This window comes from Eptesicus fuscus, chromosome 5 (assembly GCF_027574615.1).
Source record: "Eptesicus fuscus isolate TK198812 chromosome 5, DD_ASM_mEF_20220401, whole genome shotgun sequence".
Classification (NCBI taxonomy): domain Eukaryota; kingdom Metazoa; phylum Chordata; class Mammalia; order Chiroptera; family Vespertilionidae; genus Eptesicus; species Eptesicus fuscus.
Genome location: NC_072477.1, coordinates 100,877,253 through 100,903,348, shown reverse-complemented (window position 1 = coordinate 100,903,348; position 26,096 = coordinate 100,877,253). Strand labels below are relative to the sequence as shown.

General features: G+C 42.4%; 1 protein-coding gene across 2 annotated transcripts in view; it reads left to right on the top strand.

Annotated features, from left to right (window-relative positions):
- ITGB1 (integrin subunit beta 1) overlaps positions 1-26,096 on the top strand; it is a 64,163-nt gene that overhangs the window by 17,854 nt on the left and 20,213 nt on the right. For both annotated transcript variants that reach the window (XM_054716620.1, XM_054716619.1), the window contains exons 2-6: positions 10,258-10,324; positions 13,031-13,116; positions 16,537-16,759; positions 18,497-18,667; positions 19,859-20,097. In XM_054716620.1, coding sequence (XP_054572595.1) covers positions 10,258-10,324; positions 13,031-13,116; positions 16,537-16,759; positions 18,497-18,667; positions 19,859-20,097 — 786 coding nt within the window. The remainder of the gene's footprint in view (positions 1-10,257; positions 10,325-13,030; positions 13,117-16,536; positions 16,760-18,496; positions 18,668-19,858; positions 20,098-26,096) is intronic.

The window sequence follows — 26,096 nt, the reverse complement described above, 5'->3', positions numbered from 1 at the left end:
CTCTCATCATTAGGGGGCCTCAAGAGTTTATAGGATGATACTTCTTAACCTTTTGCACTCGGGATGTCGAGTGTGACTCGACATGGTTAGCATTAGAATAAAGGAATCGAGAAAAAAGCAAGCGAGTGCAAAGGGTTAAACTATGGTCTAGCAATTTTCTTGACCTGTTCAACTCTGGTGGCCTTTGAGTACTGTATTAGAAACTAGTCTGTCCCCAATCCTCCTGGCCTTCCCTCTGATTCCAGCCACTGCTACTGGGAACATTTCTGTGACTGTTGGTTGACTGCATCTTTCCTTGAGTGCCTCCATTATTTCAACCCCTGGGATTTCTCTAGCAAGCACTCTTGTCTGTGGCCTTCTACAGCAGCCTTGTGGGCAAATGCACTGTAGTTCTTGGAAGTGTGGGGAAATTAATGTCCCTTGGGACAGATTTACCAATGGGGACTGAATTGATAAACTGCACTTCTGCACATTGACCCTCCTGTGGGAAGACTTTTTATATACACTTCTCAAAACTTCCCAGCAAGATCAAGCCTCCAGGCACCCACTGCAGTAAATCAGGTATCCTGAGGTTGGCTTTTCTCTTTTTCCTGGTTCACTTTCTTCAGTACCTCTCTCCTGGGCTCACCTTTGGAGTACACCCTTTGCCTGGACTCCAGTTCTTGTCTCAGGCTTCTTTTGGGGCAAGAACCTTGGCTAAAACAAGTACCCATAGCTATACTTTTACTTAGATCTTTTGACCCAAGACTGTGACATTTTAAAACCTCTTGGCTTACTTCCCAGCTCTTCTCCCTCCTTTGTTTATGTGGGCTCCTTTTCTCTCACCGCCTGGTGTAGTCTCTAGTCCTTTGACTTTGTCCTCATCTTTGTTGTTAACTTTTTGTCAACTCCATTTCTTTATGCACCCCATCCCTTCTGCACTTGCCCTGTAAACCAGTGGGTTAATTCAGTGATTTCAAATTGGCATCTGAGAATGATGGGAGGTAGTCTCAGTGATTTCAGCATTTCTACAAGATTTTAAAAAATAATTTTGTGCTTTTGTGCTGATAATTCAGTAATAACCAACAAACATTTGGATTATACTGAGTAATTGTTATTTCAGTGCGTATGTTTGTATTTGCTTGTGTGTGTAAGTTAATTTTGGTTCATAATGTATAGGAACCTATATCTAGCCTTAAGTTGAAAATCATTATCACTAGGGTATCCACAGTAACTGTTTTTTATTAAAAGAGGATCTGCACATTGACTAACCTGAGAAACTTTTCTTTCCTCTGAGTAATGTCAGAGAAAAATGTCATACAATATTTGAGCATTGATTTTGTGCCCAACACTTCTGGTGCAATGAATGAATAAGACACACCAAGGCTCTGTCTTCTTGGAGCCCAGAACCCACCAGGGAAGATAGATAACTGGTAGTTGCAAGTGAAATAAGTGATAATTGTGCCTTTATAAATTAAGATGTCATTACCTGCTGGCTCCTCAGCATTGCTCTATACCCCATCTCCTTTTCTCTCAGGGTAGTACTTACTTCCTATTTCAGAAGAAACATAGGCTGTTACTCGTGAATGCTCTCGCTTCATACCTCCTGCCATGACGTAGAGAAAAGGTGCTGCACCTCTCTTTAGGGTAGTATAACCCCTTGTGCTCTGGATGCCATCCCTCTTTGCTTCAAGGGGGCCTGGCTCCATTATTTACTTTTACTCTCTTTTCTGTGTCTTCACCTCTTCAAGTCTGCCCTTAGCTCTTCTCTCTTCCTAAGAATTTTTCACAATCTCATTCATTTTTCTAATTTCAATTGCCACCTATATAGTAACAGCTCTCAGATATGTATTTCTAGCCCTGATGTATCTCCTGAGATCAAGAATCCTGTGTCTTAACTTACCAGTCAGTATCTTTCCTATAGTCACAGAAGCATTTCAGTCTACATTTCTAAAACAAAAGTTATCATTTTCTCCCCTAACTTCATTCTTCTGTATTCTTTATTTGAAAGTGATGATTCTTTTTTCTCTCTGACCCTATCTTAATAATCATCAGATCCTACTGTCGCTACCTCCTAATCACTGATTTTCTTGTCCATTGCTACTGTCTGAATTTAGACATTTATAACCTCTTACTTGAACCTTGGCAGTAAATTTTGTACATCTCTTGTGGCTCCTCTCTTGCCATTCATCCTCTACTTCATTAATTTTCTGCAATGTATTTGTTGTCATGTCGTTAAAGAGTAACCTTATAACTTGTTTTGAAAGCTAGATTCACAGAAGCATTTCAGTCTACATTTCTAAAACAAAAGTTATCATTTTTTGGCAACAAATACATATCCTATATAATAAAAGGGTAATATGCAAATTGACCGAACAGCGGAATGACCAGTCACTATGACGCGCACTGACCACCAGGGGGCAGACAATGCAGGAGCTGCCCCCTGGTGGTCAGTGCGCTCCCACAGGGGGAGCGCTACTCAGCCACAAGCCTGGCTGACGGCTGGCATGCGCAGCGGCGGTGGTGGGAGCCTCTCCCACCTCCGTGGCAGCGCTAAGGTTGTCCGACTGGTGGCTTAGGCTCGCTCCTAAGTCACCAGTCGGACATTCCCTGAGGGCTCCTGGACTGCTAAAGGGTACAGGCCAGGCTGAGGGACCCCCCCACCCCGAGTGCACGAATGTTGTGCCCTGGGCCTCTAGTCTATCAATAATTGAATCTAAAAATCAAAATAAACAAATAAGAAACCTAATGTATCCAGTAGTTTGCTTGCTTCCATTTCTTTCATTTATAACATGCTTCTTTGTCTCGCATTTTGGCTGCTTCTCTGTGTTTGTTTCTATGTATTAGAGCTGCAATGTCTCCTGAAATTCTTAGAGTGACCTTGTGTAGTAGATGTCCTGTAGGGCCCAGTGGCTCAGCCTCCCCAGTCACCTGAGCTGGGCCCTCTAGATGTGCCCTTGTGTGGGCTTATATGTAGTTGATCCTTGATTGATGTTAGTGTCACTGGGAGGAGTTGACCTCCAGGCCAATTGGCTTTAAGGACCAGTTGCAAGTACAGTGGAAGAGCTGCTATGCAGGAGACACTCCTATGGAGCAGGACTTGCTTCATTGGGCCTTTGGTGCTCGCTGAGTCTGCCCCTTAGTGTGTCACTTAGAGCTGTGTAAAGTTGTAACCTGCTATGGTTTGAAGCTGTCCACCAGGTGCTAGGGCCTGGACCACTGAACTAAGACCTCCAGGGAGGTGCAAAGTCAGCCACTACCTGGGGCCACCCAGCAGGAGCTACAGAGAGATCCACAGATGGCTGCTATTTGTAGTGGGCTAGGAAGTTCCCAAGCGAGGCCCAGCTGTGAAAGCAAGGCAAGCTGGTCCTAGTGCCAGGTCTTGGACCTTTTATTGGGGCATGCTGATGCCAGCTGCAGCTTTTTTGAGAGATTTTAGTAAAGTCTGAAGCCTGAACTAGGACAGGCCATTCATATGGAAAAACTGCTGCAAACAGATTGGGTCGGGCAGCAAATTGGATGGGACAGGCTCTCAGAGAATCACCAGGGTTGAGCCAACAGTATGAGTTATGCTGATGGAAACTCAGATATGGCTGCCAGCCAGCTCTGCGATGGGGAGGTACCAGCACAGTAACAATGACCCCTGCAAGCACCCCCATATGGGAGAGAGCCACCCCAGAATTCCTGCCCCAATGCTAGATAATCCAGTTCTTCCCCTAATGTGTCTGGGTCTCCCAAAGCTGCCTGGTGCTGGAGTTCAGAGGGATGGAGTCCAAATCAGTGTGTGTGCTGGCCCTTTAAGAGGAACACCTGTCACCCAGCCACAATCCCTGCTTGTTTTTACAGCCCTAAGTTATGGGGACTTCTCTTTCCAGCTCTGGAACCTTGAGCTTGGGGTCTAGTGTGCTGCTGGGACCTCTTGCTCCTCATGGGCGTCCTCCACAGGGATGATCTCCCTCCTGATTAAAAAAGTGGCTCATGTGGGTGCCAGACCAGCTTGTTCTGCACCTCTGCCCCTCCTACCAGTCTCAGTGTGCTTTCTTCTTAACTTCTCTAGTTGTAAGACTTCCATTCAGCCAGCTTTCAGGCAGTTCTGAATGATGGTTGTTCCATATTTTAGTTGTAATTTTGATGTGGTTGTGGGAGGCAACATATACCTGTGTTTATCTACACCGCCATCTTGGTTCCTCTCTGCCCTGTTTTTATTTTTTTTTCAATTTCCTTACTCTATATTGAATAGAATCTAAACTCTTTTAGCATGGCTTTGAAGGCTCTCTGTAACCCAACTCCTCCTGCTTCACTGGTCTCAGTTTCTGTTATTTCCCACTTATAATTTAAGCCTCACAAATAGTTAAGTACTTTAGGATTCTTTTTGGCCTCTATATTAAGATTTTAACATAATTGATACTTACTGTAGAAAATTACAAGGATAAAAATAATCACTCATCTCACTGACCAGATTTAACTACAAATAACATAAACAAAGAGAGGCCTAGTGCACGGATTTGTGCACATTGAAAGGAAATTAATTAGAAGGTGTCCAGCAGGGCAGGACTGGGCAAGATGGGCCAGGCACGCCCTGAAGCCAACCTCCTGCGGTCCCTCCCCATCCGGCCGCACCTGGGGTGATGCTGGGGCTGAAAGGGCGAAAGGGCGTCTGCAGAGTGACCAGGGGTCCCTCCGGCAGGTGGGGTCCCTCGGCTTGGCCTATGGGGATTGGGCCAAAACCGGCAGTCTGATATCACCCAAGGGGTCCCTGAGTGCGAGAGGGCACTCTGCAAAGTTGCTGTCGCACGGCAGCTCCTACGTTGAGCGTCTGCCCCCTGGTGGTCAGTGCGTGTCATACCTACCAGCCAGTCAGCCTGTCACTTAACCTTTTATATATATAGGCTAGGGCCCAGTGCAAGAATTCGTGCACCTTGAAAGAAACTGTGGGCCCGCACAGCTGCAGTGGGCACAGGGGTGAGTCTCAGCCCATCCTCTGTGCTCCTGCCCAGCCCCTCCCACTGCAGCCCCTGGTCCCCTGTCTGCTGGCCGCCCTGCTTCTGCCGCCACCACTCTCATGCGCTGACAGTGCTGGCCCCTCACGCATCCACCGATGGTATGGCGCCATTGGGGCCGGTGCCAGCAGTGGGTGCAAGCGGGGCCATTGCCGGCAGCAGGTGCGAGAGGTGGCTGCTGGCCCCTATCACTCCTCAGGAGCAGGGGAGGTGGAGAAGCCCTGAGGGGTAAACAGGGCCAGCAGCCACTGCTGGCACCTGCTGATGGCGCTGAGCGATCGGGACCCGAGTCGGCTCTGGCAGCAGGTGCGAGCACTGGGTGGGACCACGGTGCGCAGGAGCAAAGAATTTTCAGTAATCACCAGAGAGAGGCTCGCCCTGATGACAGCGAACGGCGCCCCACCTTGGTATGGCGCCCCCACTCACTTGCTCCACCATCCCGCCGTGGCCGACACCCGCAATGTTCCACACTCTGCCACCTGCTACCGACGCCTACCATGTTCCACGCACGCACCCTGGTGGTCAGCGCACCTCAGAGCGACCAGTTGTTTGGTTGGTTGTTCCACAGTTCAGTCTATTTGCATATTAGGGTTTTATATATATAGACTTTTTTTCTGATCTTCTTCCTCTAAAGATAGAGTGAGACAGTTCCATTTGTGGAGGTGTGTAGTCACCCAAACATGTTTAGAAATTAAGGTTGAAAAGAAATAATTAGAATTCTTCTCAGGGCTCCATGGCTTTGCATGTACAAACCTTTTTGCCTGGAAGTCTTTTCTCCATTTGCCAACCCATTTTTTTATATGCCTAATTCTGGCTGAAACATTGCCATTTCCATGAAGCCTCTGAACATACCCAGGCAGATTTTGGGTCCTTAGTGCACTTTGTTTTTGTCTTCATTATAGAAAACATCATGTCATTTTGTAATTATTTGAATTTTTATCTTTGAAGTGAAAATTCCTCGAGGTATCCCAGATAGGGCACAAACCTGACATAGTTGTCTGAGGAAGAACTTTCAGAGACACCAGTGGTCCAGGGAAATAGAGTGTTTTAAGAAACAATGGTGAAATGTATTAAATATGTAATTTTTGTGGGTTGTAAGCTGCTGTATCTCCTCAAGTGCATATTGTAGGCAGTCAAGACATTTTTGAACGAATTAATGAATGTAGAGGGTAAGGTAAGGTCTGGAAAGTTTTCTTTTGCAAGAGCAGTTGTACATGCATGGTAGCGAGTGGACACCAATTATAGCAGAGGGAGTAGGAGGTTTTGAAATGGAGACCAGTGTAGACAACTATTTGTAGAACCTTGAATATAAGAGGATACAAAAGATAGGGTCAGGTTAATATCTGAAGGCATCTCTCCCTGTTGGCCCCTAATATATACTGTTCTATGTGGAATGTTCTTGATGGGAAACTCCTTAGGCCACCTTTTCTCAGTGTAAGAATTCCTGGAAGTACAGCCCAGGCCCCATTCCAAGACGGTGGTTTTTAGGTGTGCAATGGGCACCGGGTCAATCTGATGCACTTGTTCCCTACATCACACTTTGGGAAGTGCTGCCTTAGGAAGCTCTAGGTGTGTCCTTCTTCCCCGTACAGGTGCAGAAGTATCTGGTACCTTTAAAGACTGTCACAATTGGGTGGGGAGGCTGTTGAGTCTTCTCTGTACTTCCTCTTCACTATCCAGCTCTCTGCTGCTGACTTTCCTGGTGGCCACTTCTAACCAGGCTCTCTTCTAAACCTTATTGTCCTCATCGCTCTTCTTTATTTTTAACTTCTGTCTTCTATCTCCTGTGGCTTCTGTTTTCTGGACAGAAATCCTGGCCTTTTTACATCACCAGCCAGTGACTGTGCCTCTGTTTTGCCGGTACGCTGACCAGTCACAGGAGAGCTGACATTTGTCCTTGAGCTGTTCTTGGATGTTGTCCTTGTTCCCTCAGCTGTGCTTCAACACTAAAGACTTGATTTGTCTGCTTCTGGGTTTGAGCTCTTCCAGAGGCCTGATGCTTTCAGAAGGCTGATCTTTGGCTTGACAATGTTTATAGGAGGACGATGGCATTTAAAGAAATATTTTAAATCTATGTAACCTAAGAATGTTAGGAAATATTTTCTGTTACCTAATAACTTTATCTTAATGGTGATTCTCTGAAGTGTGTAATATTTTAAGAGGTTTCTCAAGGTAGTCTAGTGGTTCTTGAAATAGCCTGAGAAGTATTCCTATGAAACACGTATCAGTCCATATATGGTCTTTGTGCAGAAACTGCCCTTGATGCTCCATTTGTCACAGTCATGCATTTCCTTGGGAGTCTTAATGTTCCAGGTCCTTTTAGTCACAGCTTTGGAATTGATAACATTTGAGTTGCTTAGAAGTATGGTCTACATGGATTTATTACATGTTGCATCTTTTAGGTAGGCCTTAAAAGGTGAACTGTTAGGCATTTCACACTTTGTGTCAGTTTTCTTGGTCTTTTGGATGCAGTCACTGATATATAAGCACAACTGTGAGCTCCTGGCATAACAAAACTTGGCTAGCCTGAGCACAGTTGCCAAGTGGATGACTATGCACGTTATTATCACTTTTCTCTGGGAAGCTAACAGAGAAAAGGGGACAACTGTTCACAGCAGGGAAAATGCAAGTACCTGGGTGCTCTAAGACAACTTTGAAGCACTGTCTGGGAGCTATAGAAATTGCATCCTGGAATGTAAGGTTTTGAAGATGGAGGTTTTTAAAAAATATATGTTTGCTAAATGAAGGAAATTTACCAAAATGAATAATTGCACACAGCTACTCATCCATAAAAGAAGAAAAGACTATAACAGTTTAAAAACAAACAAACCCATAGTATCTATATTGTGCTTACAGCGGTTTGTCATATACAGATCTCTTGGGTTACTTTATATGCTGTTATTTTTGCATACCTGTTATCTTAATGTATACCTTACATCCAAAATTATTCTATAAACCTTTTAATGTTACTCCATTTTATTATTCTTATGACTCTAATAGGTCTATTAAGTTAGTGCAATTAGCCATTTCCCTATTTTTGGGTAGATGTTTGCACTTTCACCTCTTGTAAATATACAGAGTTGGGTAAAAGTTGCTTTACAGTTGTGAATATGGAAACACAGAGTTTATTCTTATATTATTATTTAGTAATTATTATATTATTTCCATACAAACAATTGTAAACCAATTTTCACCCTTGAGTTCTGTACTGATTGTGTATGTGCATGTGTATCACCTCTTATATTTTTAATTATTTCCTTAGGATGAATTTCCAATAGCTAGATTGCTAATTCAGAGGGTAGAAACATATTTTCATGACCTTTGATATAGGTTGTTAAATTATTTCCCCCCAAATTATACTAGTTTACAGAGCCATATCTGGTTTCTCTCAGTCTTCTGCAGTAAGTTTTGTTAGGTTAAAAAAAAAAAAAAAACTTTTTTTTTTTTTTTGCTTGCTAGTTTACCTTATATTGCTTTCATTTCTTTTTATTTGATAACTAATAAAGCTCTCCTTTTTTTTTTTTGTCTGTGTTTGTTTTTTTATATGGTTGGGACAGATATTTATGCATAATTATTTGACTGGCTGCTAGTCCAGAGCAGAAAGTAGTTAAGGGATAGGATCAGTGACCTCTGGCTATAGCGGTCTTTGACAAACTGGAAAGTTATAGATTAATATAGTAAAAACTTTGATTCACAGAAAATTGCTATCTCTATATATAAAAGGCTAAGTTTCCTTGTGTCTGACCAGTAGCTATGATGCATACTGACCACCAGGGGGCAGACACTCAAGGCAGGAGCTGCCATGACGCGCACTGGCCATCTACACTAATAAAAGAGTAAGATGCAAATTGACCTTACCTTCGTGACACCCACCAGCCAATCAGGAGTGAGTATGCAAATTAACCCAACAAAGATGGCAGGTTAATTTGCATATGCAGGCACCGAGTGGCCGGGGGCGTACCACACTGCCCCAGACGCTCCAGGCCTCTGGGCAGCATGGGAAGGCGGAAAGGCAGCTCCGACCGGAGCAAAGGCAGTGCCGGCAGCCAGGGTAAGGAAGGCCCATTCTTACACGAATCTTCGTGCATCGGGCCTCTAGCTTAAAAATAAACGGCACTACGAACGTGGCGCCAACAAACCAACACCCACCTTCCCCCAAGTGGGGCACAGCCCACCACCACCCAGGAGCAACACCCCACCAAATCGCAGCCATTGCTGTCAAGACCCCATGGCAAAAAATGCGGCCCACAGCCCAGCCCAGCCAGAAAACGGTCACTGTGGGTGCTGGGTAATAACGTCACATAGCAACGCCTGGCTTCCTCTCCCTAGTGACTAGCCTCCTTGGAGTTTCTTCAGCCCAGGAACCCAACTTGCTTTATAACCAGGTGCAAACATTTTACAGTTTAACCAAATGTTTGTGAAGCGTTTTCCCATGCCTCATCTCATTTGATCCTCACAGAAGTCCTGGAGTAGGTAGATAGGAGACTCTGTAGAATTCTATTTTCTTTTCATTAGCAAGCAGTGAATAGAGATATTAAAATATTTCTTCTAATTTCCTTTCAATGTGCATGAGTCCGTGCACCAGGACACTAGTGTATATATAATAATTTAGGTTATTCTGCTTAATATACAAAATATTATTTACTTTTTCTTTAGAGACTCTGTAAGACTTAAGCCTCTTTTAGGTTTCTTATGCCCCTCCCTCCCCCACCTTTTTGGAGTCTAGTTTGTAGATACAGAAATTGTGGGGAATTAAACTAAATATTTTATTAACTCCATGCATAAAAGTTGATTTTCTTAAAAAAGAAATTAAAAAAATTGAGTCAGAACCTTGTACAGGATATTGGTCATCTCCTGAGGAAAAATAAAAACTATTAAAAAATTGTAAGATGTCACATTCTAGATATGCCTGTTTGACCCCTTAGGAGCCATAGGCAATAATAGAGATACATATTTCACAGGACAAAGAAAGTTAATAGCTTTTATAAGTGTTAGGGAATACTCAACACTGTTAGTCTTTTTTTGAAGTACTGTTATTTAAATGTTAAGTATATGTGAATTGAAGAAAAGTAAGAACAGATTCTGGAGATTTGTTATGAAAGTTATTTTAGTTAATATAGGTGAAAGATGAGGTACATGGGGAGGAAAGGTAAAATGACTGGGGTGTGGAGAAAGGTTGGAGAAAAAATGGTTGAGAGGTATTATGTTAAGGCAGATAGAAATGATTTATGTTTAATATATTTTATTTTTAAAATATAATGTACATTTTATATTTCAGATGAATTTACAACTGATTTTCTGGATTGGACTGATCAGTTCAGTTTGCTATGTGTTTGGCCAAGCAGGTAAATAAAAAACCATATTTGTGTTTTCAGTATCTTGTATGGCTTTTTGACCAGTTAAATTCAAGGGAGACCTAAGTCAGATCCTACTGATCCATTTGAAAGCCCTGCAATATCTCACTCGAGTAAAGGGTAAGGTCCTTACTATGGCCTGCAAGGCCCCTCACCTTTGCCACCCAGAAATATGGTAGGCAGGTCTATAAGTGAAATGCTAAAATGATAGGATATTAGAGGCGCAGTTCACAGATTCGTGTGCAAGTGGGGTCACTCGGCCTGGCCTGCGCCTTCACGCAATCCGGAACCCCGCAGGGGATGTCGGATAGCCGGTTTCGGACCAATCCCTGCAGGGCCAATACAGACAGGGAGGGAGCCCGATCCCCACAGGCCCGATCCAGACAAGAGGGAGCCCGATCCTGTGCGTTGAGCATCTGTTTCCTGGAGGTCAGTGAGCATCATAGCGACTGGTTGACCGGTCGCTCAGTCGCTTAAGCTTTGATATATAGAGACTAGAGACCCAGTGCATAAAATTTGTGCATGGGGGGGGGCGGTTGTCCCTTAGCCCAGCCTGCACCCTCTCCAATCTGGGACCCCTCAGGGAATGTCTGACTGCCGGTTTAGGCCCGATACTTGTGGGATTGGGCCTAAACCGCCAGTCAGACATCCCTCTCACAATCTGGGACTACTGGCTCCTAACCGTTTGCCTGCCTGCCTGCCTGCCTGATTGCTCCTAAGTGCCCTGCCATGATCGCCCCCTAACCACTCCCCTGCGGGCCCCTAACTACTTCTGCCTGCCTGCGGGCCTGATTGATGCCTAGCTGCTCCCCTGCCCGTCTGATTGCCCCCAACTACCCTCCCCTGCCGGCCCAATGGCCCCCAACTGCCTTCCCCTGCTGGCCAAATCGCCCACAACTGCCCTCCCCTGCAGGTCTGGTCCCCCCCAACTGACCTCTGGGTAGAAATTAGTGTGTATCAAGGATTTTAAAGCCATTAATATTCTTCAACTCAGTGTGTTTTTTTTAAATCTATGATAAAAAAATAGAGTTTTATATTATAAGAATGGGATCATCTGAGTGGGTGCATCTATGTGTATGTATGTGTATATATGTGTTTCAGGGGTTTGTGTGTGCATGTGAACAAGCATGTGTGAACACAAGTTTGTTCACTAAATAGGGTGCGATATAATGAAATATGCAATTATTAAAAGCCATCATTTTGAAGAATTTATAATGATATTCTTAGGCTAAAGTATAAGAAGTAGTACACAAAATTTATGTCCTTAGTTTCATTTATATAATGTATATATATTATGCATTCTTGATATTTCTTACCTATTTATATGAAAAAAGACTAGAAGCATATATTTAATAGTAGTTCTATCTTATGAGCACATTGTGGGTGATTTTTAGGTTTTTTTTTTTTTGTTTTTATGTATTTTTCAAATTTTCCATAATGAGCATAATCTGAAAAGACACATTGTAGACAGTCCATGTCAGTGTTTACCACATGAAAGGCATGCTGATATTTAGATTAAAGAATTGTAAAACATACTTTGAACACAGAGCCTGATAAATCATGGGATTTTGGCTTGGATGAATATGAACTTTTCAAATATTTAACACTAGAGGCCCGGTGTATGAAATTCGTGCATGGGGGGGGGGTTGTCCTTCAACCAAGCCTTCACCCTCTCTAATCTGGGACCCCTCGAGGGATGTCCGACTGCCCGTTTAGGCCCGATTCCACATCCCTCTCACAATCCAGGACTGCTGGCTCCCAACCATTCCCCTGCCTGCCTGCCTGATTGCGCCTAAGCGCTTCTGTCTGCCAGCCTGATCATCCCCTAACAAGTCCCCTCAACGCCTAACTGCTCCCCTGCCGGCCCGATTGCCCCTAACTGCCCTCCCTTGCCAGCCTGGTCACCCCTAACTGCCCTCCCCTGCCAGCCCGGTCACCCCTAACTGCCCTCCCCTGCCAGCCTGGTTGCCCCTAACTGCTGTTTCCTCCTGGCCTGGTTGCCCCCAACTGCCCTCCCCTACAGGTCTGGTCCCCCACAACTGCCCTCCCCTGCAGGTCTGATCTCCCCCAACTGCCCTCTTCTGCCAGCCTGGTCCCTCCCAACTGCCCTCTTCTGCCAGCCTGGTCCCTCCCAACTGCCCTCCTCTGCCAGCCTGGTCCCTCCCAACTGCCCTCCCCTGCTGGCCTGATGCCCACAACTGCCCTCCCCTGCTGACCATCTTGTGGCGGCCATCTTGTGTCCACATGTGGGCGGCCATCTTGTGTTGGAGTGATGGTCAATTTGCATATCACCACTTTATTATAAAGGATAATAAAAAGGGAAAACTGCTCTGGATGCTTATAGGGTATGGCGATATGACTTAAATGAAGTATGCTTTGCCAATTTGTAAGAAAACTGACAATTATAACCATTCAACCTGATAGATCTGGAATAATGCCTTTGACAAAAAGGATGTGCATTAATAATTGTATGTAGTCCTTGCTATAGAAGACAAGAAAGATAACTGTCTTTTTATGGCTTTGTGTTAAGGTAATCTAGAATCACTACTCTCTGGGGCCTCTTTAGGGCAGGTCTAGATCATAGTATTCATATTTAATGTTCATATATATAATTCATCATTGTGATCCTGATTTTTTATTTTCTCTCTTGACACATCAAATAAAAATAAAGTGGTCTATTCTTTTTTTCCCTGACAGATGAAAATAGATGTTTAAAAGCAAATGCCAAATCATGTGGAGAATGTATACAAGCAGGGCCAAATTGTGGATGGTGTACAAATTCAGTAAGTAAGACAGCACAAATTCTTTCCATTTATTCTCTAGTCATGTAGTATTACACACAACTGTATCCTTGGAAGAGCTCGATGTGAATTTTCATTTAAATCAGTGTTTGTTGAATAAGCGTCAACTCTGTGTATAGTATTGTATGATGATCTAGAGTTGTGCTGATCAACACCTCATGTGACTTGAACACTTGAAGTATGGATGGTTCAAATTGAGAATTGCTGTAAGCCTCAAATAAATAACAAAGTTTGAAGACTTATTAGCATTATTAATACTTTTTAAAATCATTATTTTATATATATATAGCCCACCTTTGTGGAATGTATTATATTTCTATTGGATAGCTGCCCCCAAAACTCTAGCTATTTAATTTGACTATTTTAGGGTTTTTCCTTTTATTGATGGGAGAGGTATAAATTAACATTTCTAATTATATTTGAGTTAAACTAATATGGAATTGATTTTTCATTGAATTGATTTGCCAACTATTGAAGTTAGGGTTTAAATTTTATTCACTTTTGTCATCTCTATATATTGCTTAACATGGAACCTTCCACAATAGCTTACTGAATGAACAGACAAACCAATGAATGAATGAATGGATTAGAACAGGAATTGAAGGAAAGTCATTTTGAAGATGTATAATTTATTCAGAGTGAATATCAGAAGGTCAAAACTTACTTGTTTTTATTCAGTCACTTGACCTCCACATTTCAAGTACCGGTTTATAGACATAACTGGTCAAATTTGGTTTGACCATCTGAAAGAAAAAAATGAAAGGTTTTTGTTTTGTTATTTCAAAATTTTTCTAATGGTTACTTTCTGTTTTCCTAAAAATAGTATTCTGGAATTAAATTGGAGACAATGGAGGAAATAGGGAGTGCTGAACTTAATTGCAGTTTCACTTAAAAGGTTCTAAATGAGTGATAACTACTATCATCAACAGTATCCATTTTATTAGGGTTACTAGAGGCCCGGTGCATGAAATTTGTGCACGGGGGAGGGGGGGAGGTCCCCTCAGCCCAGCCTGCACCCTCTCTAATCCGAGACCCCTTGGGGGATGTCCAACTGCCGGTATAGGCCTGATCCCAGGGATTGGGCCTAAAGTGGCAGTCGGACATCCCTCTCACAATCTGGGATCACTGACTCCTAACTGCTTACCTGCCTGCCTGCCTGATTGCCCCTAACTGCCACCCCTGCCAGCCTGGTCGCCCCCAAATGCCGCCCCCCCCCCCCTCACTGCCCCACTGCCAGCCTAGTCACTCCACGCAGTCTGCTCTTCGGTCATTTGGTTGCCCCTCACTGCCCCCCCCCTCCCCCCGCTGGCCTGGTTGCCCCACGCAGTCTGCTGTTCAGTCGTTTGGTCTCCCCTCACTGCCCTCCCTACTGGCCTGGTCGCCCCACACAGCCTGCTGTTCAGTCGTTGCGTGAAGGTGTCCCGACTAATTTGCGTATTACCCTTTTATTAGTATAGATTATTAGTATAGTAGATTATTAGTATAGATAGTTTGTCTGGAGTTGACAGTTATCCTACCCTAACTATTTAAGTAGTTTAGCCTTTGATCTTTATAGCATAATTCTTAAGTTAATAAGGCTATTTTGGAATATGTTGAATGACATTTTACTTACATGTTATGATTTCTGGATTGGCTAATATTTAGAAAGTAATAATGTACTAGGTAGTAATTTATGTTTGATAATACATAAAAACAGTGCAATTTTGAACCATCTGATCCATGGCATGTTTTTTTTCCCCCCAGTTGTTTTTCTAATTATTTAAATGTTCTCATTTAAGCTTATGTTTCCCTTTAAAAACAGCTGATCAAAACCACTGTTTATTTTCTGTATTTAACCCTTTGCACTCGCTTTCTTTTTTCTCGATTCCTTTATTCTAATGCTAACCGTGTCGAGTCACACTCGACATCCGAGTGCAAAAGGTTAAGTGTTCTAACTATATACAACACCATAAAATTGGTAGATCATAAAATACCATATCAAAGTGAACATAAGTGACTCCAAATGAAAGGCCTTCTCTCATTTTCCCAATGTTAAGATTTTAAAATTTTTTGACTTACTAAATATATAATTTTTAGGGATATATGTCAAATATCTATTATAATAATTGATTTAGTTATATGTACACATTTAAAAATCATACATACACTCACATTGTTTTTTTTTCCCCCTCACATTTCATGAAAACATGTTATTCAAAATCTTTTATATACATCTTAAAAGCAGTGTTTTTGTTTTTACTAAGGTACTTTGGTCATCTGATACAATTTTTATTTCCATCTAAGTTGTTGATGTATAACACATTCTAAAATCATGTCATTACTGGAAATTTTACCCCAAGCCACAAGTACCATTTACATACCATTATGATCTTTTCTATTTTTACAATTTACTCGGTGGAAATATATTCATAACCCTTGTCATATAATCACTTACTGTATTGTTTACTGTAATATTCAATACTTAAAATTGTTTTAAACCTCCAAAAATACTAAATTTGTGCTAAATTTCTTCTTTTTGTTTAAAATGACATCATTAATCAAGAGGCTTTTAGGATAACATGTTTTCCACAATATATTGTTCAAGATTATTATGGTGGAGAATACTACATAATATGAGAGGCTTCTAAGGAATTTTCTTAAGGAAAAATATTTGCTGTTTGGTTGTATATACATTATTAGTGGATGTTAACCATGCTGAATTAGTGATTTCACTAAATAAATTTATTAGATACTCTGAATTTGAAGGTGGCATAGTTAAAATGTACAGTTAGATCAGTCCTAAGTATTATTAAAATAATACATTACTAACAATATATTAGTAAAAACAGAATTACTTTCCAGGGAAACATTCTACAGAATAAAAGCCTAATATGCTAAGTGTCTGGTTGTCCGGTCGGCTGTTCAACCAATCAAAGCATAATATGCTAATGATATGCTAAGGCCACTCAACTGCTCGCTATGACGTGCAATGACCATCAGGGGGCAGACGCTCCAACTGGTAGGTTAGCTTGCTGCTGGGCTCTGGCCAATCGGGACTGAGCGAAATGGGCTGGACATGCCCTGGAGCCCTCCCATATCCCTCCCTGGCTGGCCAAATTTCCTCCCATGTCTCTCTCCAACCCCATAGGAGATGTCAGAGAGCTGATTTCAGCTGGATCCCGCAGGCCAGGCTGGGGGACCCCACTGGTGCACGAATTCATGCACCAGGCCTCTAGTTTTGTTTATAAACAAAGAGCATTTATTATGGATTAGATGAAGGAAACATTTTGTTTAAAAACTAGAAATTAAGTACATTCAATATGTCACTTGATTTGTGCAATTTGATTGTGTATTAGCAGTTAAGTGAAAGATTTGACCATTATACTTTTTATTTATACCTATATTTTATTAAATGCCACTTAGACATTTTTACAAGAAGGAATGCCTACTTCTGCACGATGTGATGATTTAGAAGCCTTAAAAAAGAAGGGTTGTCATCCAGATGATATAGAAAACCCCAGAGGTTCCAAAGATATAAAGAAAAATAAAAACGTAACCAACCGTAGCAAAGGAACTGCAGAGAAGCTCAAACCAGAAGATATCACGCAGATCCAACCACAGCAGTTGGTTTTGCAATTACGATCAGGTAAGACATCTAATTCTGGGATACCTTTGTTTCTACTTGAGCTTTTCACAACAACTGTATATAATCCTCATCAGTTTCTGTTGAGGGTTCATTTTCATATGTGGACATGTTTTTAGACATGTTTTTCCAGACATAACAATTTGTAATACTTAATTGAAATAATAATAAATATTGCCTAATGTTCAAAGTAAATTGTTAAAGATTAAGAAAGTAATAGATTTAATGGTTTTTAAAAATAAAAGTGTTCATATATGCAGACAACATTTTAGCCTATATTTTTCCTTTGTATATGTTTAGTATTGTTAAATTATTAAGGTTTTTATCAGAATCTGTAACAATCTTGTATCTCAACAACATCAAAACACAAGCCCTCTTCCTGCTCATTCCAACGTCCATCCCCTTTCTCTCAAAAGAGTGGTGTACATTACTTTTGTCCCTGATTTCCACTCCCATTTACTCTTCAACCTGGTGCAGTCAGACTTCTGCCTCTTAGCCTGTTCTGGCAAAGCTCTACCATCACCTTGAACCACCAAGTCTAGTGAACCCTTGTTGCGGGGGGCCTTTTTCTTTTTAACCTTTCTGTACCAAGTGATGCCTTTGAGCCTCTTGAAATGCTCTTTATCTTGACTTCTATGGTATCACTCCTAGTTTTCTTAATACTGCTTTCTAAACACTTTTTTGTGTGTCTTTTTGTCTTCCTTTCTCTTTGCAGTCCTAGTTGTAGGCTTTCTTCTTATGGCTTTAAAACCATTTGTATATTGTCATACTGAATTTTCTCTTAAACTTCAAACCCATTTATTGAACTATGTACTAGAAATTTATATAGAAATAATCTACAAGGTAGTTGTTATTAATCCTTACTCGAGGATATTTTTCATTGATTTTTAGAGAGAGTGGAAGAGAAGGGGAGAGAAAGAAAAACATTGATGTGAAAGAAACACATCGATTTGTTGCCTCCCACATGTGCCTTGATCAGGGCCAGGGATTGAGCCTGCAACCTCAGTATGTGCCCTTGACCAGAATCGAACCCAAGACCCTTCAGTCTGCAGGTTGATCGATGCTCTATCCACTGAACCAAACTGGCTAGGACTACAAGTTAAAATTTTTATGATTTTCTTTTTCACCCAAACCTTCTCTTTCTCATGTATTTTCTAAGTGAATTAGACCTAACACCTCTTACTCATCTCTCTTCTCCTTCCTCATTGTTTCCATTCAGACTTTCACTGTCTTAGATTTTTGCTATAGTTTCTTAACAAGTTTCTTTGTCTCTGTAAGTAATTTTTAAAACAGGTTTTCTAAAGTAAAAAAACAGATTATGTTATTTGCATATAGTAGGATCCCATTAAATAGAGAACAGTCTTGATTTACAACTTCAAACTCTAAAAAGTCAGGTGTACCCTATAATGTGCCCTTCTCACCCACCCCAGTTTCATTTATGTTTTTCCATCTACTTGTTTTTCTCTGTGCTAGTTGTAAATTAACCATTTTTGTCTGTTTTACCCACTATGGATTTGGGATGTTGTCTTTTTCATCTTGTATCCCCAGGCTCTGGCATTTTAAGTATTTGAATGAAATTGAATATACACCCATTGTATTATGTATAGAATTTTGTGAAAAATATAGCAATAATACATTTCATTTTATGGTGTTTACCTTTCAAATACAGTCTGTTTGGTTTTCCTCATTGCTTTTTGTTGTTAACAAGCTAATTTCATTTTCTAATATCTGTTTAATTAGGGGAGCCTCAAACATTTGCATTAAAATTCAAGAGAGCTGAAGACTATCCCATTGATCTCTACTACCTAATGGACCTTTCTTACTCTATGAAAGATGACTTGGAGAATGTAAAAAGTCTTGGAACAGATCTGATGAATGAAATGAAGAGGATTACTTCGGACTTCCGAATAGGTGGGAATATTGAAAAAATTAATAATTTTCATTTGTATAAATCTTGGCAGTTTTGTTCTTCACCACATACTTATGAGATAAATAAGGTCAGGTTTTAGGCTTTTCTTTCAGAGAGGACTGATAATTTTTGTCACACATCTAATAATTTTTCTGTTTCCTTATTCCTCTGTTATGTATACTACCATGTTATTTGACACAGATTATAGTTGTGCCTTATATCCACTGGGTATTAGTTCCAGGACCCATGCTAATACCAAAATCCAAGGATGCTCAAGTCCCTTATATAAAGAACTCAAGGCCCAGTGCACAAATTCGTGCACAGGTGGGGTCCCACAGCCTGGCTGCTGATCAGGGCTGATTGGGGCCAACTCGCCCAGTCCCAATTGAGGCCAGCTGGCCGGGGGAGGGGTTGCGGGAGGTTGGCTAGCTGGGGGTGGAAGGGGCCGTGGGAGGTTCTGATCAGGAGGGGCCGTGGAGGTTGGCCAGCCAGGGGAGGGGCCATGGGAGGTTGGCTGTGGGAGTGCACTGACCACCAAGGGGGCAGCTCCTGTGTTGAGCATCTGCCCCCTGGTGGTCAGTGCACGTCATAACAACTGGTTGACCAGTTGTTCTGATTGTCCGATCATTGCAGACGTTCGGACCTAATGGTTGCTTAGGCTTTTATATATATAGATGGTATTTTCATTTAGGCAACAGCAGGAACTGCCTACTTGTCACCTTATTCACATGAATTCATCATAGTTCTCGGGGTATGGCAAATTCAAATGTTTGCTTTTTGTAATGTTCTGAGATTTTTTAAAATATTTTTGATCTGCAGTTGGTTGAATCTGCAGATGCAAAACCCACAGATGTGGATGCCTGATATTCTACCAGATGGATAATGAAATGCATGCTTATGTTCAGGAATTTAGTCACTCATTTGTTGATTTATTTTATAAACATGTTGAGTATTCAGGTTCTATTTCATTACTAATTAATATGATTGTACCAGCCAGTATAGCCTACTCTCTCTTGAGACCTGAATTTTTCATATTATAATGATCTCCTTTGAAACCTTATTATTAAAATCTTATTATTTTTTGTAAGGAAAAAGGTTGACTTATATGTGGTAACATTCTTGATTTTCTTTTTAATGCAAATTTATCCATTCATCTATCCATCCATTTCTCTTTATGCATTTTTCCTACACAGGGTTTGGCTCATTTGTGGAGAAAACTGTGATGCCTTACATTAGTACAACACCAGCAAAGCTCAAGAACCCTTGCACAAGTGAACAGAACTGCACCAGCCCATTTAGCTACAAAAATGTGCTCAGTCTTACTGATAAAGGGGGAGTATTTAATGATCTTGTTGGTAAACAGCGCATATCTGGAAATTTGGATTCTCCAGAAGGTGGTTTTGATGCAATCATGCAAGTTGCAGTTTGTGGGGTAAGTGCATTCATTTTCTACAAAGGTATATTATTTGTATGAATTTTAGTGTGATTTTACTATCAGTTAATGGAAAAAATTATCTTTATTACCATATCATAGTTAGTTATTCCAGAGAAGTACAGAATTTAGTCCCTTAAATTTCCTCCAACCATAGGTGTTTTATACAAGCACTAGAGGCCCGGTGCACGAAATTCGTGCACTGGGGGAGGGTGTCCCTCAGCCCAACCTGTACCCTCTCCAATCTGGGACCCCTCGGGGGATGTCTGACTGCCTCTTTAGGCCCGATCCCTGTGGCAGTCAGACATCCCTTTCACAATCCGGGACTGCTGGCTCCCAACTGCTCGCCTGCCTGCCTGATTGCCCCTAACCACTTCTGCCTGCCAGCCTGATCACCCCCTAAACACTCCCCTGCCAGCCTGATCGACGCCTAACTGCTCCCCTGCCAGCCAGATCATCTCCAACTGTTCTCCCCTGACAACCCGGTCACCCCCAAATGCCCTCCCCTGCATATTCCCTTTTTATTAGATAGGGTTTTTTCTTTAACATATTGGACAGCTCTAACTGGTTTGGCTCAGTGGATGGAGTGTCGTCCTGCAGACTCAAGGGTCCCGGGTTCGATTCCGGTCAAGGGCATGTACCTTGGTTGGGGGCACATACTGCAGGAGGCAGCTGATCGATGTTTCTCTCCCATAGATGTTTCTAGCTCTCTATTCTTTTCCCTTCCTCTCTGTAAAAAATCAATAAAATGTATTTTAAAAAAAACATATTGGACAGTGTACCTGCCATGGTCTTGACAAAACAGTAAAAATGTAAACCCAAACTAAAAGTCTCATAAAATAAACTCCTTAAACAGGAATTTCATGAGACTTGGAAAGGTGATATCATGTGGTTGTTTCTTTTTTTTTTCTTCTCTTTCTTTTTCTTGATGTTTCATCTTTTGTCCTTTCTTTCTTTTCTCCTTGTATTCCTTTTCTGTCCTCTCTTTCTCTAAACTTTTCCTTTGGTAGAATCATCAGTACTTGAATCGCTCCCTGGGGGCGCGGGTGCCTCCCAGCCAGACACCGAGGGCTGCCACTGGGAGGGGATGGCGGTGTGGGGTCACGGACGCCTCCCAGCCAGACACCGAGGGCTGCCACTGGGAGGGGATGGCGGTGTGGGGTCACGGACGCCTCCCAGCCGGACACCCTGGGCTGCCTCTGGGAGGGGATGGCGGCGTGGGGTCGCGGGCGCCTCCCATCCGGACACCCTGGGCTGCCTCTGGGAGGGGATGGCGGCGTGGGGTCGCGGGCGCCTCCCATCCGGACACCCTGGGCTGCCTCTGGGAGGGGATGGCGGCGTGGGAGACAGACGCCTCCCAGCCTGACACCGGGGGCTGCTTCTGGGAGGGCATGGTAGCATGGGGTCCCCGGCACCTCCCAGCCGGACACCCGGGTTGCCTGGCTCTCAGCGGCAGCCCTCCCTGGGACTCGGGGACTCCGGCGGGGCTGAGCGGACTGGGCGCTGCCATCTTGTGGCTATGGGGGCCGCCATTTTGTCGCGGAGGTACAGTTAATTTGCATATTACTCTATTATTAGATGGGATATGTAATCATGTCTCTATTTGAGCTAGGCACTTAGTTCATTTATACAGGGTTTTAAAAATCCAGTATGCTTACCATTTGAAACAGTTGGGCACTTCAGCTGGTGGTCTAGGTTTTTAGAAATGACCCAGGTATCCTGCCTTTCTGGCTTTGTGCCAGAAATGGAATTGAGGTCATCTGAGGTATCACGGTTGCATTAAAAGTGCTCAAATGGAGCAGTGTCTCAGGTGTCATTTTCCTTTTATCAGCTTTCTTCTGCTTATCATCTTTAAAATATGCCTTTCCCTAGCCCTGGCTGGTGTGGCCCAGTTTGTTAGGTGTTGTCTCATGCACCGAAAGGTCGCAGTTCAATTCCCTGTTAGGGCACATACCCAGCTTGCAGGTTCTATCTTCAGTCGGAGCACGTATGGGAGGTAACCAATTGATGTTTCTCTCTCACACTGATCTTTCTCCTAATTTGTAAACCGAGAACATGATATTTTGAGAAGACATAATATTTGTAATTTTTTAAAAATATATTTTTATTGGTTTCAGAGAGGAAGGGAGAGAGAGATAGAAACATCAGTGATGAGAGAGAATCATTGATTGGCTGACTCCTGCACACCCCCTATTGGGGATCGAGACTGAAACCCGGGCATGTGCCCCTGACTAGAGTTGAACCCGGGACCCTTCAGTCTGCAGGCCAACGCTCTAGCCACTGAGGCAAACCGGCTAGGGCTGTAATTTTAATTATAAGATTTCCAGTAGTAGCATTAGACTAGTGATTAGAATTTTATGATCCATTTACTAGCCGAAGATTTTGGGATGACCTTATAGTGAGGTAGTTGAAGCTGAAATTAGAAAACATTGTGAGGTAGATAATGTAACACTATAGTATAGTGATTAAGAGAGCAGTCTTTAGACTATTAGAACATAACTTCAAATTTTTCATCACTACTTATCTCAGGCAATTTACTTAGCCATTCTAGAGGGTTGTTTCCTTTTCCTTAAGAAGGGATAATAATAGATATACTTCATTAGGCATATTATGAAATTTAAATATAGTAATCCATCCAAAGTGCCACTAAGCACTCAGCAGATATTAACTAATATATTATTGTTACTTTTGACTTCTCTCTGGGTAGTTGCAATTTAAAGGTAGCCTGCTTTTAAAGGGAAAGAAAGAGCAATCTAGGTAGTACCTAGCCTGACACCTCTTTTCTTTCCAGCCATTTGTGATCCTGTTAGCAGCTCACTGGTGAGAGAGAGCATGCTCTGGGCTACCTGACTGTGCCTCAGCTTGTGGGATTAAAGCAAGCCATAATATCCATGGCCACTACTGTCTTTCTGATTGTTATGCTGAGAGTAAATGTTCACTCACTCTAGATGCAAAAGAGACATATGTTCCACTGAGTTGCCAGCATTAATAAACTTAATTTCTGCCTTCAAGGAATTTACAGTCTTATGAGGACATAAACAGATGTATTGAGTAAATTTAGACAAATATAATTACAAAATTACTGAGAGAAAGAAAGATTTTACGACTACATTAAATTCTTTGTTGAATAAGGTGGAGAATAAAATAAATGAACAAGTAAACAGTACTGATGTGTTATAATGATGGAATTAAGCAGGGCAAGTCTTTGGAGAAGATTATTTTTTCTGTGCTTAAAAAAGGAAGGCCTAATATGGAGGGCCCATAAAGGAGGTATATGCTGTAGAAGATAGAGCAAGGATAGAGGATGGAACGGAACAAGACAGCATCAGAAAGGTAAAGTAAAGACATGTCTGAGCCTGACCGGCAGGGCTCAGTAAGCATCGACCTATGAACCAGGAGGTCACGGTTCGATTCCCGTCAGGGCACATGCCCAGCTTGTGGGCTCAATCCCCAGTGGGGGAAGGGAGGGGAGTGGTGCAGGAAGCAAGTCAATCAGTGTTTCTCTCTCATCATTGATGTTTCTATTTTTCTTGCCCTCTCCCTTCCTCTCTGAAATTAATACACACACACACACACACACACACACACACACACACACACACACACATATATATGTCTTTTTTTTTAAAGCACGGGCTGAGACATTTTTATTTACCTAGCAAATACATGATGTGAAGCATGTACTGTGTGCTAACCACTGTGTAGCTGCTACAGTGGAGAAGATAAGCAAAACCAGATGTGGTCCCTGCCACACATAGAATTAGTTTGCTTATTACCTCCTAGTGGGAGTAAGACATTGATTTTAAAAGATACAGTTTTTTTTTTAAATGAATCTTTATTGTTCAGATTACAATTGTTTCTCCTTTTTCCTCCACATATCTCCCCACCACCCAGTTCCCATCCCCTCTCTGTCCTTACCTCCCCCCCACTGTCCTTATCCATAGGTGTATGATTTTTGTCCAGTCTCTTCCCATACTCCCCACACAGACACCCCTTTCCCCCTGAGAATTATCAATCCACTACCATTCTATGCCTCTGATTCTATTAAGTTCACCAGTTTATTCTGTTCCTCAGATTTTTAATTCATTTGACTTTTAGTTTCACTTGTTGATAGATATGTATTTGTTCAAAATTTTTATCTTTCTTCTTCTTTTTCCTTTTTAAAGAATACCTTTCAGCATTTCATATAATACTGGTTTGGTGGTGATGAACTCCTTTAGCTTTTTCTTATCTGTGAAGCTCTTTATCTGCCCTTCAATTCTGAATGATAACTTTGCTGGGTAGAGTAGTCTTGGTTGTAGGTTCCTGCTATTCATCATTTTGAATATTTCTTGCCACTCCCGTCTGGCCTGCATGGTTTCTGTTGAGAAATTAGCTGATAATTGTATGGGTGCTCCCTTGTAGGTAACTGTTTTTCTCTTGCTGCTTGTAAGATTCTCTCTTTGTCTTTTGCCCTTGGCATTTTAATTATGATGTGTCTTGGTGTGGTCCTCTTTGGATTCCTTTTGTTTGGGGTTCTGTGTGCTTCCTGGACTTGTAAGTCTATTTCTTTCATCAGGTGGGGGAAGTTTTCATTCATTATTTCTTCAAATAGGTTTTCAGCATCTTGCTCTCTCTCTCTCTTCTTCTGGTACCCCCATAATTCTGATGTTGGTTAGCTTGAAGTTGTCCCAGAGGCTTCTTACACTATCTTCAACTTTCTGAATTCTCTTCTCTTCTTGCTTTTCTGGAGGAGTGTCCTTGGCCTCTTTGTATTCCAAATCTTTGAGTTGATTCTTGCGCTCCTCTAGTCTGCTGTTGGGTCTCTGTATAATATTTTTTATCTCAGTCAGTGTATGTTTAATTTCTTGTTGGTCCTTTTTCATATCTTCGAGGGTCTCATTGAATTTATCGGCCTTTTCCATGAAATTCTTGAAAAACCTTATAACCGTGGTTTTGAACTCTATGTCCAGTCGCTTGTTCTCCTCCATTTCTTTGGTTTGTGATCTGTTTCCTTGCCTCCTCATTTTCGCTGCTTCCCTGAGTTGGTAGGGTAGCTTTGTGTACTAGGTGTCCTATTGGTTCAACGGGTCAGCCTCCCAGTTACTTGAGGTGGACACTCTTGGTGTACCCTTGTGTACTGTGTGTCCCCCAGCAGGAGCTACAGCAAGAACTAGTTTTCTCCTCCTTTGCTTGAGCAGTTTTGGAGCAGTCTGACTGGAGCTGCAGTTAATTTGGTTAAGCTGCCACAGAACAGTCCCTTTGTATGCAAAAGCTGCTGTGTGGAGCCTCAGCGGGTTTGTAGAATGGGCGGGGCCTCAGGGCTGGGCGGGATCTCTGGGCGTCATTAGGCTAGGGCGTGGCCAACGGCGATGGCTGGCGTCAGCCGTCTCTGCCTTTCCACGTTTCCAAGTCCCTGTGCCCCGTGCTCCAGCGCAGTAAAACATTGATTGCTGGGCACACTTCTGCAAAAAAGTCACTCTCACTTTCCGACCCGATGGCCGAGAGTCCAGCTTCTCCCTGTAGGTGTCTGGGTCCCCCGCGTGTCCCCAGAAACTGGATTTCAGAGTGATAGGGAGATTGTCTCCCTGCGGGTTGAAGAAAAGCCGCGCACCGAGTCGCCCGCCGCCAGCCCGATTCGCGCGTGCCTCCATACCTCAGCTCTCCAGCGTTTGTGCTCCTTTCTCTCCTTAGTTGTAAATCTACCACTCAGCCAACTTTCCCGTGGTTCTGGGTGGTAGACGTTTTGTCTTTTAGTTGTATTTTTGAAATAGTTGTGCGAGGCAGCAGATTAGTTGTTTAACTTTGCCGTCATCTTGGTTCCTCCCAAAGATACAGTTTTTAAAACAGCTGAGATAAATGGGCAACCAGGCAAGATATAGTTTTACAGTGGGATAGAGGAGCTTTATTCAATGGGTTCTATGTATTTATCACAAGAACTAGTGGCCCGGTGCATGAAATTCATGCACATTAAAAGGGGATTAATTAGAGGAAATATTTTAATATTGCTATTTGCCCTT